The 18891-nt window shown below is 35.3% G+C and overlaps 1 protein-coding gene across 1 annotated transcript; it reads right to left on the bottom strand.

Moving 5' to 3' along the window:
* Positions 1-4771: 4771 nt before the first annotated feature.
* On the bottom strand, positions 4772-18383 carry Dazl (deleted in azoospermia like). The gene is made up of 11 exons (XM_052191850.1): positions 18030-18383; positions 13946-14092; positions 13475-13566; positions 12997-13048; positions 12627-12690; positions 12402-12541; positions 11142-11213; positions 9929-9979; positions 9175-9288; positions 8040-8138; positions 4772-4834 (listed from the first exon to the last, which is right to left on the bottom strand). Exons 1-11 carry the CDS (start codon positions 18381-18383, stop codon positions 4772-4774), a joined length of 1248 nt encoding a protein of 415 aa, XP_052047810.1.
* Between the last annotated feature and the right edge of the window lie 508 nt (positions 18384-18891).

Below are 18891 nucleotides of genomic sequence, written 5' to 3'. Positions count from 1 at the left end.
ATCAAATCTCTTCCAGAAACAAGCTACTGGTCTTTTCCAGGGTCCCCAGGGATTTGCATGAGGATCCTCCTGAGCGATGTTTCTGGCCTCATCCACGTACAAGGAAAATAGCTCAGTAAGGTCTGGAAGGGCCAGGGTACGGGCCGACACCAGGGCCTTCTTCAAGGCTACAAGGTTCTTCTGGTCAGTTTCAGCCCATTCCAAAGGCTGCATATGCTTGATATAGGTGCCAACTCAGGGCAGTATGCAACCACCCCCAGAAATTTTCTCACATGATTCTTTTGATGTAGAGGTGGGGATGTGAAGGATGCCTAAAACATGGTCATGTGTCGACTTTCCTTCCTCTAGGTTGTAGTTTAGGTATGTGGCCTAAGGAACACACAGCTGAGCTTTCTTGGCTAACACTGTAGCCAAGGCCTTGGTGGGCCTCTAAAAAATCTCTTATCTGTTCACATTGCTCCATAGGAGCCATAACTATGAGGTCATCTACACATGTCGGAGCAGGATGTTTTGTAGCATTTTTTAGTCAAAATTCCAAGGGATCTGCACTCAGGGCCCCATCAATGCTGATGAATCCCTGGACCCCATCTCATGGTCAATTTGCCTCATTTGTCTCATATTTTCCAAGGGCAGAAATCACACAGGAGAGTTCCTTCATCTGTCCTCAGCTGAATCTTAGCTGTTATGCTTTCGGAGCAATTTCCAGAAGTTGAGACCTGTTTATCCCTTCAAATTTCTTGTAATTTCTAGATCTTTCTTATGTCCTGAGCAATTACTTGACAAAGGCCAGTGGCTCACTGGTTTGGGGAGCATCTGGGTCTATAGGAGTAAATACCCAACGTGTCTCACAAAGCCTTTCCAGAAACCCAGCAGATGACTCATTCTGTCCTTACTAAACTTACCTGGTAGATTTTGTGGCTGCCACTTTTAATCCTCCCAATGTTTGTTGGGAGTAAAAATAAAGGCATGTTACCTTAAAAGAACTTCCAAAGAGCTGTTTCTAACAGGCTCTTAAGGGTCTGCAGCTTGTCAAAGAGGGTTTGTGGTCTTCAGATTATGTAAGTCACTAACAGAATAGAGGACATAAACCATATACCCAGAAGTTAAACTTCCAGATCAGGTAACTATTTTCTCTTCCCTGCAGTAAGGCTGAGAACAGGTACAAATTTTGGGTTTCTTTGGAAGACCTGACTGCACCAGAATTATTTTTTGTCACCAACAAGTGGACACAAGTCTTAAACCAAGAGGGTATGTTTCTTGCACCAGAGACCACCACTGGCTATTTAATGGCTGTAGCTTGTATACATACATGTGCATGCATATATAGGCGGCTGCATGCAATTAAGGTAGAATAGCAATACAAATGCACATTTAAAATAAATTATAATTTCAGCAGTTATACACTAATTTTAATCTTTGATTCCCAAAACCACACCTTGGTATCCTGTATAGCCTTGGTATCTTGATTTTCTATTTTTCAACTACTCAGGGCTTATCAACTATTAAACTATACCTACAAGAAGTCCTGCACCTATGGCTTCCTTTACAGAACTCAAAAAAAAAAAAGTACTAGGACTAGAAATGGAGATTGTACTAAGTACTTCTCTTCCTAACATACTCTTTTACAAAACCTCAAGATTCCATAGTAGTACATATCCATTTGCAGATACTGGGGGAAAAATACCTTGGAAGCACTTTTTCACCTAGGAAAGCAATGAGTTTCTTATTTAGAGAGCAATCAGTGAAGGATCATGGGCAGGAACATGGATATGGCCTTGCTGCAGCTACCCTGGAAGTGCTGCACCCAGCAAAGGTGATGACTTTCCAATTGCTCTGTAGGAAGAGTCCCCTTCATTAGTCCTTCTAAGATGTTATACTATATATAACTCCTCCTAGAGATCCCGGGGCTGCATAAAATTAAGGTAGAATTGCACTCAACAGGTGGGAGGGATTGGCTGCATAGTCAGGTGTGGCCTTCCCAATCCCCTTCTATGATGGAATGTCAATAGTAAACAAGCCCAGATGTTATCTTTATTTAGCCTCGACAAACTTCCAAAGATGGCAACCATTTGGCTTGGAGAATAATTTTCTATAATATCTATATTAGCTACTAAATATATCAATAATATCTAATAATATCTATAATATCTAAATTTTGTGACTGATCAAAGCACTCTTATTTGAAGCAAAAGCAACATAAATCTATAGGGTATCCGCAAACAGACAAAAAGGTCAAAGATATAAATGTGGGCACAAAGCATTTGATAGTATCTAAAACGAGGACTGTGCCCAATTGACTAAAGTTGGCTGTGTACTCTGGAATTCCCAACAGGCACTACTGTTCATGTAGTGAACAGTACAATGAAAACTGATTTTTCAGCTCCATACAGTATTTTTCTTATAAAAAGGTAAGTGTACAATCACTGCCTAAGAATGGACCCTATAGGCTTATATATTTGAAAGTCTAGTCACTATCTGAGCAGAATTATGTATGAAAGAAGTTATTTATCACTGGTGTGGGCTTTTGAAACCTCAAAACTTCTCCAGCACTGTGCCTGCCTGCATGACACCATGCTCTCTGCCACAGTAATGGATTTAAGCCTCTAAAAAGGTAGGCAAGGCCAATGAAATGCTTTCTCTTAAGAGCTGCCTTGGTCACAGTGCCTCTTCACAACAATAAAAGTAGCAAGACATGTACATACATTCTAAAATATGTATATATACATATAAATATGCACACACACATACTTTTGTAGAACGTCTCAAAATGCTTTTTTATAAATTGATGCCCTTAGAAAATGCAGCATATTTACAATTTCAAACACAAGGATTTACACATTATCACACATTGTTCACCAGTTTACTATCATTTCTAGAGACATGGCAATTAAGTCAGTGATGCTTTTGAAAAGGTTTTATTCATATATGCAAAGACAATAGGTAATAGGAACATACTTTTAAGTTTAAAATTAATCTTCCATTTTGAAAGGTTCAGTACTTGTCTCTTATTTCTCCCTTCTCTTAAATACTTGACTCCAACAAAACAGCAGACAAAAGTTTATTCCCTTACTTTTTCTTTAAAGTCATATAGCAACAATTACATTTGTGCCTCAGAATTTAGGGTATCATTCATAGTAAGTTGGAGATTTAATCACAGAGTGGTACATGTAAGGACATACACTACAAATACACTGAAATAAAGGGACAAATTGTAAAAACAAATTTCAGGACACTTCTTAGTTTTCTGGTATACTGACTTTGGTGACAAAAGAATTCTGACTTCAGATGTAGAATAAAATTAAGAGTTAAGGATCATTAGGGAGAGTTGTTGATATCAGCCATTGGGTTCCATTAAGTTAGAGTAAGTGGAATATCCATGTTTGAGGGAAAGGGCTAATACAAGATAGACCAACAAGGCATTTAAAACTCATGTCCCTGGCAGGCCAGATGATGTTCAGCCGAATGTTTTAGTTAGCAAGGTACTGTTCCAGTGCTATATTCCTAAGAGCCCCTGAACTGCTTGTAACTGTTACTTGTCTGCTTTATACCAAGGAGCAATCCTGACAGAACAGGAGTAAGATTGCAAAAGACTGTGGGTACAAAGGTTCTTCTGGTGTCACGAGGCATAATGTCCAATGATCTAATGTCCATCTAATCTAAAAACAGGTTCACTTTAGCACATTCTTGGGATACATTTATGAAACAAATTTTGTGGTTTAGAAATGTCAAAATTGCCTACTTTGACATTTGCCTACTTTTACTGCTTTGGACATATTTTAATTTACAAAGGGAAATACAATAGACTAACAAAACTAAAAATGTATTTACTCTGTAACAATATTTTGAATGTTTTTATAAAAACAATTTCTTTCAGAAACTCTGATTAACTTTTAAGTGACATAAAAAAATTTTCAGCACTCTTTAATACTAGTATTTTGCACAATTTTAAGACAGCCATTGAGTTTAGCATTTTAAGAAAAAAAAGAGTATTAACTCACTAAGAATAGCGTATACACTTAGTGAAGTTTAGTTTGTCTTGGATTCTTTAAACAAAATTATACCCAGAATTTTAGATATCCTAATTACCACCCCAACCAAATAAATAGGATATATGCATATGTGTGGATTCGAGATAAAGGGTAAAATATTTTGTATAAATGTTAAGACCCACTGATTGAACTGTTAAGAATCTGTTTTCCTGGGTTTAGATAAGGAAGACTTCAATAAAGCTAACTATATATTGAGTTATATTGAGTTCCACTGATTAAAAATGCAGTTCTAAAAATTCTGCTTTTGTGGCAAATGTTTAGACAAATAATAACTATAAAGTACAATAATGTAAATACTGTACTGTTCAGGTACCTGTTGAGAAGTGAAATGCTTGTAGTCAAACTATCAAAATCCTGACCTTTCAAAATAGGTTTATAAAATGCTTTTCTTGAAAATTAGTACTTGCTTTTGAACTCTTAAAATGCCAATTTCAATTAAAAGTCCTTAAGGTAAATCTTAAAAGTTATTCCTTTCAACTATTTTTCAATTATTTGAAAATTATTTTTTTATCTTTTTTTTTACTTGCAATTATCTTTTCTTTCAACTATATGGTGAACACAGAACCAGTTTCTATATAAACATCTAATGAACAGGTTTAACATAAAACTAGGCAATCTAATATAACTTTTACAGAAAGTCTGAGTGATTTGTCAAATCTTCTATAATAGTGAAAACTTTTCAGTTTTTTTAATATTCAAAACCAACAACCTCCTGAAATGAGTTAGCAGAGATGATCAGATTTAAGTACTGCTCGACTTCTTCTAAAGTGATGTACTCTTTTATCCTAGAAAAGACAGAAACAGTCATTTTAAATCACTGAAAATCCCATGTTACCACTACTAAGATTATGAGACAATAAATGTGTTTTTAACTTTAAATATAATAAATGAGGAAAAGGAAATCATCTTGTAGAAGAACTCTGCAATGCACCAACTGGTTAAATGATGAAATTAAAAAGGAATCCCAATAAACTCAGGAATAGCAGTTATAATTAGTACCATTTTAGATAATTAATGATTTAGCAGGTAAATCAAAGACAGTAATTCTTAAAACTATTATTTTTTAAAAATTCACCATAATTTATGTATGTGCCATATCTAGAGGTCAGAAGACAACTTGCAGGGTCAGTTTCTTTCCTACATCACGTGGGTTCTAGGGTTTAAACATAGGTCATCAGGCTTAGTTAGTGGCAAATGCCTTTACCTACTGAGCCACCTTGCCAGCCAAACCAAACCAACCAACCAAAAATCCAATAAAACAAAACTCACGACTTGGGTCTGGAGACTAAGAACACTTACTCTTACAGAGGATGTAAGCTAGATTTCCAGCACCCATGTTTAAGCTCAGAAACTATTAACATCCTCATCTGACATCTGTGGGCATCAGGCACATAGATAGTGCAGACATACAGAGAAAGCATCAGGAGGAAGAGGGGGAGGGGAAGGGAGAGAGAGAGAAAATGAGAACACACCAAAACCCTCTTCAAACAACAAAAAACTCTAGTATTATTTTTATTAACAACTTTATCTGACAGAAACCATATTGAGAACAGTATTCTATTTTAATATGAAATCATTTTTGATTAAAGACTAAATCTTGTATATTTAAGGCTCATCTTTAATCTGTTAAGATATTTCATTCCATGCAAAGTAAAGGTTAAGAAAATTGAAAATGCTTTCTCAAGGGGATTGGTTCTAGGAACCTCTCCCCCATGGATATAAAAATCTTAGGGTTGCCAAAATCTCTTATATAAAATGTGTTGGCATATACATTGAAGATCTCTCTGTTTAAATTTTTCTCATTTTATTGCTTTAAGGACAATAACAACAGAAAGTCTATCCATGTTCAGTACAATTTAAAGTATCTGCATATAATCAGTTGAATTCAAGGATTAAAGAGTCATAGATACAGAAAACTAATATAGACAAACTACTTTCCTTTACTGTTTTTTCCAGAGATGTAGTTATAGGAAAGTTAATCCTTAAAAAGAGAAATGGGGTTAATAAAATATAATTTTCCTTTCTACACAACTAGCTTGCTTAATCATGCCCTTTTCCTGGAGACCAGATTCTGTTTTTATGAAGAGTGACTTCTATGTGGCTAGAAGAGACTTATTGATAAAGTACCTGCTGTGCAAGCAGGGGGACATGATTCAGAACCGTAATACTCCCTTTAAAAGGCTGGCAATTAAGGTATACTATGTAATCACAGTCCTCAGGAGTAGAGGCAGAGACAGGCAAATCTCTATAGCATATAAGTCAGTCAGCCTAGCCAAATTATTCAGTGGAAGATCCTGTCTCAAAAAGTAAAGTGGCTAGTACTAAAAGACACCCAAAGTCCACCTCTGACTGCCACAAGTACCCTCTCTCTCTCTCTCTCTCTCTCTCTCTCTCTCTCTATATATATATATATATATATATATATATATACACACACACACACACACACACATATATATATACACACATATATATATACACACATACACATGCGCGCACACACACACACATGTGAATGTGTGTATATATGTACTGTGTATGTACACACACATCATGTAGCCTGTCAGTAAGATAAAATCCCATTTAGGTTGGAGTCTAGAAATGTGGTCAGAAAGGCACACATTTTTAGAGGTTAGGTAGGAATTAAAATTATGGGGTTGAAGTTAAAACAAAGAATCAGATGTACCATGGAAATAATGCATTCAATTACAATAAAAACCAGCATTTAATTCATCTTTGGCTCCACAGAAAAAGTGCTTGCTGTGTATCAGGACAAAAGCTCTGGACCTTGAGAACACAAACATCTACTACAGGCCTCCATACACAGCCACTAACACCCCTTCAATATGCACACATACACAGAAGTAAAAGAACACTCTCAGGCCACTCTAATTTTAGATTCGTAACTAAAAATCTCTGTAGTTCAAAAAGTTTTTCTTCTGATACTAGTTAAAAACTGAATTTTGAATACTTTGTTTTCAAACAAGTCATGTTACACCTTTAGAACTTTTGGGCAAGTTGACTACTGCAGTTCTATATTGCACTATGTAGAAAAAAACCCCACTCAATTTTAAATGAGCATCTTTAGTAAAAACAGTACTTTCACTGGCTCTGTAAGGCCAGAGGTTAGAAATGGAGATTGACTACTAGTAGGCAAGGGTTTTATTTCTGGGATGGAAAGACATTTTAAATTTATGATTGTACAATTTAGTAAATATACTAAAATCCATTGAACTATATACTTTAAATGACTTATATGATTATCTATATTACACACCTGTTATTTATTATTTGAAAAAGAAATCTTCCCTTAAATGTAATTTCATATTCATAGACTCAAAAGTAAAGGGACCTTAGAGACTTTGTGTTCTACTCATCCTGATTTTACATTTGTAGTCTTAGGGGCTGGAAGAACAGCACAGCAGTAAAGCCTAGTCCCTGAGTTCTACTCTTCCAAGAGCTAATTACATTCTGCTTTCAAATTTCTCTTTTACCATGTGGTCAAAATTTATTATTTTCTTCTCTGCCAACTCTCACAAACCATTTATATTACTTGCATAGGCCTGAGGTTAAAATCCAGAATCTTTCTGATTGTTCTCTTATGTTTCTTCACTGCACCCAGAGATCACTGACATGGGTTGTCCTGGCTACATAGCTTGCTTAGGATCATGTCTCTGCCTTCTGAAAACTGGAATTTATGAGATTCTATGTTCAAATTCACACTTGCTCAGTAAGTGCTTTATTCACTAAGCCATATGTCCAAGGGCTTATAACCCGCTTTTTTTTTTTCCTCTAAAGACAATTTCTCTTAAGATTTACATCACCTATACACATTGCTGGGTAAAACTCAACCACCATAATGGTTCTGGAAGTTACAATAAACACTTTAATTGGTTTAAAAATATGTACACTACAGGAAAAATAATTTTTCAATGTTAACACACACACACACACACACACACACACATTTACATACTATTTTTTTCCTACCTTGAAGTAGTCATCTTGAGTAACAAGAGAGTTTCTCAGTCTGTTCTCAGGGTTAAACAGACAAGAGACCACTGTCTGAATGCTTCGGTCCACAGACTTCTGCAACACAAAAGTTTAAAGACAATTTTATTAACTGCAAATAGTTTTTTGAAAGTATGCTAAGTATATCCCACTTATTTTTAAGAAATTCTTTCATAATGTTGAACTCTTATGATTTTTAAAATTGTTTTTCCTAAAAACACTGGTTTAAAAAGCTGAGTTTATTAATGTATGTTATTTCCCTTGAAGCATTTATTTTATTACAGAAATCAACTTTAATATTTCAAGAAAAAAGTATTCAGAATGTCAGTATAATTGTACAAACTACATTAATTTGTAAACACACATTATGTATGTATGTATGTATGTATGTATGTATGTATGTATGTATGTATTTGTATGTGTGAAGTTAGTTTGACTTTTTTTTTAAACTGACTTATGTAAGCCCAGGCTTGCCTCAAACTGGCTATGTAACCAAGGCTGATTTTGAACTTAGTTTTCTAACTCTCTAAAGTTGTATATCATTATACCACTTTATTTTTCGAAGTATAAGAATGAGGAACTGTAGATCAAATCAGGTGATATATTTTACCTTATTGTTGAGTAGTTTTCGTTTTGTTTTTCCACTAATGAACACAGATGAGAGATGTGCCCAATGAAATTTTCCATTATACATATTACCAACATATCAACTGCTTCATTCAACCATTTGAATTAAAATTTGGGAGTAAGAATATGTTCAAAACCAAATAATCATTCTTAAAAGCCAATGTTGTAGAATACCACAAATGATATATATTACTATTTAGCTAAATAAAAACTTAGAAACCTGACCACTGAATTCTGCTAAGTCATACTAACAATACCTAAAATATGTTTAAGAAAAAATATAGAACAGAGAATAGGACAAGGGAATAAAAAACTCTCAATGTTTGGAGTATCGTTATTTTGTACATTAATTGCGGAGTTAAGTTTCCTAAGCTCTGCAAGTTGACTTTCATTTTTAAATTTGGGCAAACACATCTATTTGTCAAAGAACCATTATTAATAAACATAAATAAAATATGAAAATCAGTAAACAAAACTAGATGTTTGCCTTTTGTGGGCCATTTCCAGAGGCTGGAGCAGCGTCATGAACTGAACATTCACTGGGCAAAATATCAGCTCCTGGATCAACTTCACTGCAGTGGTAGTTAACAGTTGTATAAGCCTATATTAAAATGATAAAAAAGTATAATTAAAGAGAACCATACATTTTAAGTCATCTGTTTTTCAAAATGCTACACTATTTCAGAAACAGTTTTAAACTGAATGGCTAAAATTAAGTCTTATTTTAAAACGTCCTCTGTCAACACTATCAGAATCAGGATTCTAAGAAAAGTATATAATATGTGGTAATGGGGTATGGGAGAATTTTCTTGATATATTTTTAAAATATCCAATCTTCATGGAAGTTAACAAAAGCTTTGGTGTTTTACAGTTAGTTTATAAAGTATTTTTAATGGTAAAATTTTTGTCTTGCTCCTATACGTTTTCTCTAAATAGCAGTTAGAGGCAAATTCTAGAAAGAACAAATGCTATTTCTGAATCTAACATTAAAACTACTTTTTGTGCATTATATATCATGCCAACAAGTAACCCAAAACTGCAGCCATTGTGCCTGGGCATACAAAAATAATGTAGATAAAAAAGCAGTTTCTCTTTCATGTGTGTATATAATTGAGGTAACAAGAAAGTAAAACATGTACTATAAAAATGCAATTAAAATATAAATGTATACAATATGGCAAAGAAATATACTAGAAAATACTGTAAGACTAATAAGAATATGCTCAGCTAATTCATTTTACCGGAGGTATAACATAACTCCTCTGCTCTCCAGCAGGCCACTGCGGTGGCATCTTAAGAAAAGGAAACAAAGATTAATCACAAATGTTTACAAAAGAGGCAATAAGACAATGTACTCATCATGCTGACTCAATTTTTATAAAACAGAACTAAAGATAAACCTTTATGCTTCTAATATCTGTGTATTTCTCATTTTCTTCTATATAAACCTCATTATTTTCTCAGAAGCTGACATTCAGGAAAATTTAATAAGACAGTGGATCTTGGAAATTATCACTATAGCTATAGTCATGAGTCACAAATATGGTCACATTTATTGGAAGAAATTTATGGAACTACCATTTCACAGCATCCAGCACAATTAAACACTACCAAACAAGACTCTGGATGCTCTAAGAACTGGGTAATATTTTTATTTCAACCTACCCTATAAAAATTTATAAAAACCAGCCTGGATTTTTTGGGTATTTGACAGCAGTGAAAGAATCCATGCTGAAATAATAACAGAAGATACTGACTCTTTATAAACAGTCTGAACAAAATTTTTTTGTCAAAATCTCTAAATAATATTGATGCCTGGATATATACTTTACTTCTACTTTCCTTTGGTTAAAATAGATACTATGTGGCAATTTTATATAAACAGACTATACTAATATCCTAAACTATTTTCCTTTCCCTTAAAGTTATTTGGTAATTCAAATCCCTCAACTCAGGGAACCCTGGGGAAGAAGAGACAGAAGAGTTTAAGAATCAAAGGGGATGGAGGAAAACAAGGCCTTCTAACCGACATGATCAAAGCTCACATAAACTCAGAGGGATGGATGCAACAAACACAGGGTCTGCAGATATGCAATAGGTCTTCTGCTTATTAGATTCATGAGTTTGTGAATGAATGGGTCTCTAATTTTTGTGCCTTTTCTTGGGCTCTTTTCCTTCCATTTGTTTTAATTCTGATGCCTAGTTTTTGTTTTGATTTTATTTTAGTATTATCCCTTATAGGGTAGTGTAAGCAAGTCCTAATTAAATAGTTAAGAATTGCTGTGGACATTGTGAATGTTCATAGCAATAGAACACTAAGACACTTTAGAAACCTGTTTCTAAGGAGTAGATGAGAATGAGATGGAAGTGGGGGGGGGTTAGGAAGATTACAAGAAGGGGAAACCATAATCAGAATATTATGAGAAAAAAATCTTTTCAATAAAAGAAAAATACCTGATAATTATAAACAGGCAGCTGATATCCAGTGATGACCTGAACTGGTGAACTTGGATAAGGAGGATATGTCTGAGAATAAAGTACACAGAAAAAACAAATAATAAAATAAATTTGAGAAAATAAGAGTATCATTCAAAATACAATTTTTTCTTTGCCTATACATAGCAATGCTGTAAGTAGAAATATAGATGCTAAATGATTGGCTTTATGGAGAAAGTATTTCTTGTCAAATGATAACCTATTAAGCAGGCAGGAAGAAAAGACAATGTTAATGATTGCTTTTCCAAGTCAATAACTCCCTTAGGAGGCCATCATACACTGATTATAAATATAACTCTAGTAGGGGAGTAAACTAATATATCTTCTGTTTCTTTATAAATACACTTTTGCACAGTATTATTAACACTAACATTAGCAGATAATCTCTAACATTCCTCCAGTATTTATGATTTTCTTCTGTATTTAATTTCTACAAGTTAAGGGAATTACAATCTAAAACTAGAAAAAGGATAAATTAGCGTTTCCTGTACTTGTATTATTGAATGAAAACAAGTAGCTAACATATGGACACTTTGCATCAGTTAGGAGTAAGTAGGGATTTTTGTCTAAGTCATATTTAGAGCAAGAAAAGGTAAGATACAGTCTATATTCCACACATAAAAATATGTAAGATTTTACTATCATCTTTTTCTTCTCTGGCAAAAAGTCTCTCAAATTGGAAAAGTAAAATGTACCAATGTATCAATAGGTATAGTAAGCATGAAAATTTAAGTGTTAATTAATTTCAGACAAATTAAATTATCAATTCTAGAACCATAACAAATCCAGATGTCAACAACTTAGATGAAGAGGTATTTGGAAAGCAATGCAAGTACATCATAGAGTAACTGATGGGCCTTGGGAAGGTATCAACTAAGAAAACTTACAAAACTGTTTTCTAATATTTAAAAAACATTTTCAAATTTAAAAACTGTTTTTTACAAGAAAAGAAAAATAGCCAAATTCTCTATATATTTTCTATGCATTTTAATGTGGTTACCAAGGTTCTAGAATAAAGGCTTATAAACTACAGAGAAGCAGATTTCAGCTTAGCATAAAAAGCACTAAGAACGAGAGTAATAACAAAATTCTAATACTTGAAGTATTCCAATAAAGAATGGAGTGTGTTATTACTTAACATCTAGACTGTGTACATAATTTCAGAACTTAAAAAAGACTATTAAATATAAGAATAAAAATCCAACAGGCAGCTTTTACCTGAACATACTGAGTGATAGGATTCATCACAGTTGGAGGCTGCATGTATGTCTCAGCATTTGGACTACTCCAAACACTCTGGAACTGAGGTGGAGGAGGAGGATTAAAAATCAAAGGACGTGGCTGCACATGATAAGTACCTTTAAAAAAAAGTAGAAAGAACAAAAGTTACATTAAGTTCTCTGAAAACCTAAGCTGTTTCATCAAGAAAACGTCTTTACTCACATAAATTTTGTTTCCTGATTGCAGGGCCCAGTTTCAGCTTTTTACCATGGAAATTTATCTGTGACTAAAAACAGTAACACATGATAATTTAATCTTTAATTTCCAAGACTTTGGAAAACACTACTGAGCTCAGCCTTACTTTAACCAAAGTGTCACAATGCATCAAATCCCATTTCTAATCCTGTCTCTAGGTGATAAGAGCTAGAGGCCTCCAAGCAAGCAGGTTTTGACAAGTTACATAAAATTACATTTTGATTTTAAACAGAAAGGAAGCCCATTTTCTCTGTATTTTATCTAAGATTGAATATCCAGAACTTATTCAACACTAAAGCATTGCTAAAGAAGAGTTTTACAAAAGACTGTTACTTACTTCTACTATTTTTTGCACATCCACGTCATTATAAAATGAGACAAATCCATAGCTAGAAAGATGAAATAAGAAAAATAACTACATTATACCATGGTTTAGACCTAAAAACCTATGTAATAGAAAGTGATAAATGAAAGATCAATATATTGTGATAAATATGCTGAGAACAGATCCTCTATAATACCACTGCCGTTTTCTTAGTAGTATGTCAGAATGTGCAAATATTTATGTTCATTAACAAGTGTTTATTATCTAAGGCGAGACAGATAAAATTTGAGAGGATGGAATGTGCCAAGAAAATATTTAATAATCCATTATGCAAAATAGAAAATATTGAAATCCAAGTACTAGCAAAAGAACTGATTTTTAAAAAACCCTTTGTCCATAAATTATCAAAAGCAACTTACAATCAAGCTTACATCTCTCTGGCCATACTTAGTTTGACAAATAGTAGCTTCTATCAAGTATGTTTACATACCCCTTCGACACACCAGTTCGATCAGTGATTATCTTCACTTCTTTTACTGAGCCATATCTGGCAAAAAAACTCCTGATTTCGGATTCATCCATCTATGGAAAAGATTTGATTTTCAAGAGTAAAAATTAAGCATTCAAAACTTCCAACTGTGAAAAAAATATATGATTATGTGAAAGTCAATCTCTAATATTCACAAACTATTCCATTTTGTTGAGTGTATTTTTTAGTTTCTATGTATTAAAACCAAACCTGCATAAAATTTAAAACAGAAAATCCTTTTAGGTCTACACATCAGCTCCCATTGTCCACAACATTTTAAACAGTTAAATTTATTGAGCTAGTGCTCAACTATGTTGTCCAGGCTTCTCTTGGAACTCCTGGGATCAAGCATTCCTCCTAACTCTTCCCACCCCAACACTACTTGGCTTCACAATTTCATTTTAAAGTTTGAATGAAATATGAATACAATACCCTAACATCAATTCCACCAACAAAAACGGTGTTTGGCATGATTTTGCCTTCTGGCAAAACATATCCTTGACTGGTGGTTGCTGATGAAGACTGAGTACTGGCCTCCCTGGAGACAGCTGAATTTGGAGTCTCAGAAGTTGTGGCAGACTGAAATTTGGAAAATAGACAATTTTAAATACATATATACATGCATACACACACGACAAAAAATGTAAAACATTTATTTTGTATTTCACCTAAATTAGCTAGCAATAGAGTATAATTTAGCTTCAAATCTTAAAGCAATTAGAGAACTGGCATAGAAATTAAAGGATGTAGTACTTTCAGAAATATCCTTCTTACTGTTAACATTTTAAAAACAAATATGGTGGTTTGAATTAAGAATGGCACCTATAGGCTTACAGAATAAATGCTTGGTCACCATTTGAAAGAATTAGGCATACAGTCTTGTTGGAAGAAGTATGTCAATAGAGATGGGTCTCAGAAGGCCAAGCTAGGCCCAAAGGCCTTCTTCCTGTTGCCTGTGGAACTGGGTGTAAAACTCTTAGCTCTCTCTAGTATCATGTCCACCTGTATGTGCCAAGCTTCCGCCATGTTGACAATGAACTATACCTCTGAAACTGAAAGCAAAACCCATTACATGGCTTTCTTTTTAAAGAGTTGTTGTGGTTTTAGTATCTTTTCACAGCAACAGAACACAAAGACAACACATTTCTTAAATGAGTATAAGCATTTTGTCTACTTGTATGTATGTGTACCATGTATGTGCTAGTGCCTGCAGAAGCCAGAGGGAGCTGGATCTCCTGTAACTGAAGTTACAGTTGTGAACTGTCATAAGGGTCCTCTGCATGAGTAGCAAAAGTGCTGTTAACAACTGATCCATCTCTCTGCCCCATTCATGTCACCTTTTACACTATATTGTGAAAAAATGCCAACTTTACAGTTTATGAAAATATTTTATTTGATGAACTTGGTGAAAAGTCCTGATCTGTGAAGACTAAAACAATTATGGAAATACTACTAAATTTTCATTTTACTGGGTATGTTAAATGAAAAATATATTAAAACCCCAAAGTAAACTAAACAGCTATTCAAAACCACAAGCAAAAAAGTATCAAACTCTTAAATTGATCTTTTCTTCTTTGCCTTTCTATTATCAAATTAACATAAACTTTATAACCTTAACACTCCCACATCAATGTCTGATGTTAGAAATAAATAAATTATAAAAACATTACTGACACATCACAGGTCCCTATTCCCTAATACTACTGTGTTTAATGCATGTTATGAAATAGCTGTTTCTTGAATAACACCATATAAGCTTGATTGCCAATTTGAAATTTTCATAGGGTTCGTTAATAGAAACAATACCATCTTTTATTTGATGAAGTCTATACATACAACTCTTTTTCTTGATTTTGATCCAAACTCTTTTCAAGCAACATACAGTAGATTCTTAATTGGTTAACATGAATTTTTTTCTAAAGTAGAACTTGTTAGTAATGTGTGTATGGAAGAGGCAATACAACAAGTCACAACAAAAATGGACTTAGTCAAAATACTTAGATTTATGTCTCAAAGTTATAAGCAACATGCTTACCAGAGCTTATCTCTGGCAGATTACTTTGAGAATGACTAAAATTGGTGAACTCATTTTATAAAGTATAAAGTAGTATGTGCTAATGAGAGTTATGTATCCTGTATATGACTTTATTTTCAATGGAATGAGAAAAGTTTTCCCCCCTAAATTTTACTATCTTGGCTGACTTTATTAACTGAATGGAATTTTAGAACAGTATTATATGTCACATATACTCAAAATCCACTCATTAAACTGCTACTAGGTAAATATTGAACATTAAGCAAAAGCTAGTACACATAACGTGTTCGTGTATATACATGTCAAGAAGCTAAAAATATCAATTAGTTTTTAAAAGATTAACTTTATAAAAATTTTAGAAATGAAAATCCTTTTTTGCCTTTATCTACTTAAGTCCATATTTGTTATTTTGTGTTCCTACTTGAGAACTACCTTATTTCTTTGATCAGTAAATCCCCTTTGTGATATTTCATTACAATGAAATGGCAGGAAGTGAAATTATTAATTTTTCCCTTCTTTTACTATCTTATGATTTAAGTTTTATCCTAAATGGAATACTACACATACTATATGCATCTTTGACTATTTAGAACCTGACTAGATTTGATTTCCTAATAGACAATCTATCCATCTCTACTCAATTTTTATTCAAAACTAAACTCAAAACATAAATAGTTCTGTAATTTTTATAGGACTCCATCTCTCAATTTCCCCTTCTTCTATGGATGATCTTAGTATATATTTGTATTTGATAATTCTTTTTACTGCTGTCTGTACAACATGGATGCATTTTAACTTAGAAGTACAATATTTCACCAGTTAACCAGAGTGTAAGTTACTGCACTGATTCTCAGTACTGCAGGGGTAGCTTATTAAATGTCTAGAAACATTTGTGGATGTCACTAGTGAGGTAAATTTCTGGCATGTGGTGGGCAGCCAGGGATATTTCCGTAACAAATGATCCCATAACAAAGTAGTACTGGGACCAAAACCTGAATAGGGATGTGATGAAAAATCCTGTTATGGTACCACTAGAACTGAAGAGGAAAATAATTGTTGGGAAGAACTTGCTTTCCATTGTTCAGAATCTTGGTTTCCTTGCTTAAAAATCAATTAGAAAATACATTCTCAATTTTTCTAATTGTATTCTTTATACAAAAGTAAAATGGATGTTTGAGAAAAGTTTAATGAGGTAAAGCATTAATTACTATAGGATGCTTGATTTGGGCTTAAACTACCTGCTTCATCATCATAGTAAATATTAAATCGGTCTCATTTTAATAGTATAGTATGTATTAAAGAAGGCACACCTTATCCTAGTCCTTATCCAGTAGGTGGCACTCAAAACCAAGAAAGCAAAGAACTCCATTTTACTAAGACCTAATGCCTACTATATGCTTAATACTGTTTTATCTAAAACACCCACAACTGATAGATGCTTTACTTTTAAAATATGACCAAAACCACTCTAAAACCAAATACTCGTCAGTTTCAAGAAAGTGTAATTTTAGACTTAAAAGATGGGGTCTTATTATGTTAATTCTGGCTGGACTGAAGTTTGCTACATTAGACCAGGCTAGCTTTGAACTCATGCCTCTACTTCTTGAGTACAATTATTTATTTTAAATGACGTTTATGTTGCCAAATTTGACCTGAACTTCTAAGTGGCTCAAGTGATCCTCTTGCCTTGGCATCTGGCCCCAGCTGTCCCAAATAGTTGAGATTTTCCACACTCCTCCATGCCCACTACTGACCCTGGTGGAAAAGTATCTTTGCCCATCAGTAGACTTTAATAGCATACTGAAAACAAATTGTATTGTATTTATGACAGATTAATTATATCTCCAAATGAGCTATGAATTAAACGAGAAACATTTGAATACCAGCAATGAACTTGGAAACTAGTACACAAAAGCTGTCCTATTATGTACAGTAACATATTCCATTATATTTGATTATCCACCTATCAACTATAGCTAGAAGCTATAGTTGATATAGAAATATTAAAGATTTCAGGATAACGTTTTTGAAATTTAATTAAATCACTATGCTAAGCAAATAGTGTATGTATGTTACAAATACTGGCCAAGATAAAGTGTGCAGTAATCAAATTTTTAACTCTAATATAGTGAGAAAACTGTCCAGTATTGTGTGATTTTAATTGTGATAGACAATTACCTATTTCACATTATGTTTATGAAAGTCCAACTTAACATGTCATAAATTGTATAAATTTTTTCCTTTAAAATGGAAAAAACCTATGAGTATATAACATTTAACAGATTTGTGACTAAATGGTTATCAAAGTTTTCAGTATCATTTCTGAGGCAGGGTCGCACTGTAGCCCAAGCTAGCCTGGAACCCACCCTCCTGGCGATGGGGTGGGGCATTACAGCCGAGCTGATCTGTCCTGTCACCCCCTCCTCCCCCCTCAGGCTGCCTGCTCCTCCCCCAGCCCACGCACCACGCACGCCAAGCTACCACAAAGCTGCCTCCACCGCAGGCACCACTGGCAACAGGGCCTGGCCAATGGCGGCCTGCGAAGCCTCCAAATAACCACACTTGCTGGATCTGGCTCGACACGGCTGCCAATCCCCAAGCCCGCAGGCCCTGGCACCACCTGGCGGAGCAGCCCACGCCAGCTCCTAGCCGGAAGCGCGGCGGTGCTCCTGACAAGGAGCTGGGCTGGTGGGGGATGGGCCGCGGCGGGCCACAGCCAGGGCCTACTCCTGCAGGCACCTCGGCCCAAAGGCGGGAAAGGGCCGTCACGTGACGCCCAGGTCGTGCACGTGGCCCACCCCGGAGCAGCCCGAGGTCCCCAGGGCTGCCCGCCATCTCCCTGCGGCCCCTCAGTGCTTATGTAGGCCGCAAAATCAGCAAGGCCGCGACTCTCGCCCTCCAGGCCTTACCCTGGGGGTTGTCCGGAGAGGGGGACCCAGAACCGGAAATGTGAAAGGACCCCCTTTTTTGCCCTCTCCCCACTTCTTTGTGCTACACCGGAAAAAAAAAGCCGAATTTCAACTTCCGTGTAAGGAGTGGCGGCCTCTGGCCCCGTCTTGCACTGCCACCCGGGGCCTGCCCTCGACTCACCATGATGGCGGCCGGAGTTCGGGTGGAAAAAACTCGAAGGTGGAGCAGAAGCCACACGGCTGGCAGTTGCGGAGTGGCTGGGGTGGCTGCCTGGCTGCCAACGGGCAAAAAGCCGAGGCGGCGGTGGAAGGAGAGCCGAGGGCCACGGAGACAGCGGAGCCCCGAAGCGAGCGTGCCGAGGGTCGCTGAGTCACTGAGGCGTGGGTTGCGCGCCCCCCGGGGAAGGCTGTGCGTGGCTGGCCTCGTGGCGAGC

This window comes from Apodemus sylvaticus, chromosome 9, assembly GCF_947179515.1.
Source record: "Apodemus sylvaticus chromosome 9, mApoSyl1.1, whole genome shotgun sequence".
NCBI lineage: Eukaryota > Metazoa > Chordata > Mammalia > Rodentia > Muridae > Apodemus > Apodemus sylvaticus.
Note: the sequence above shows the minus strand (reverse complement) of the source record. Positions and strands in the feature narration are given on the sequence as shown.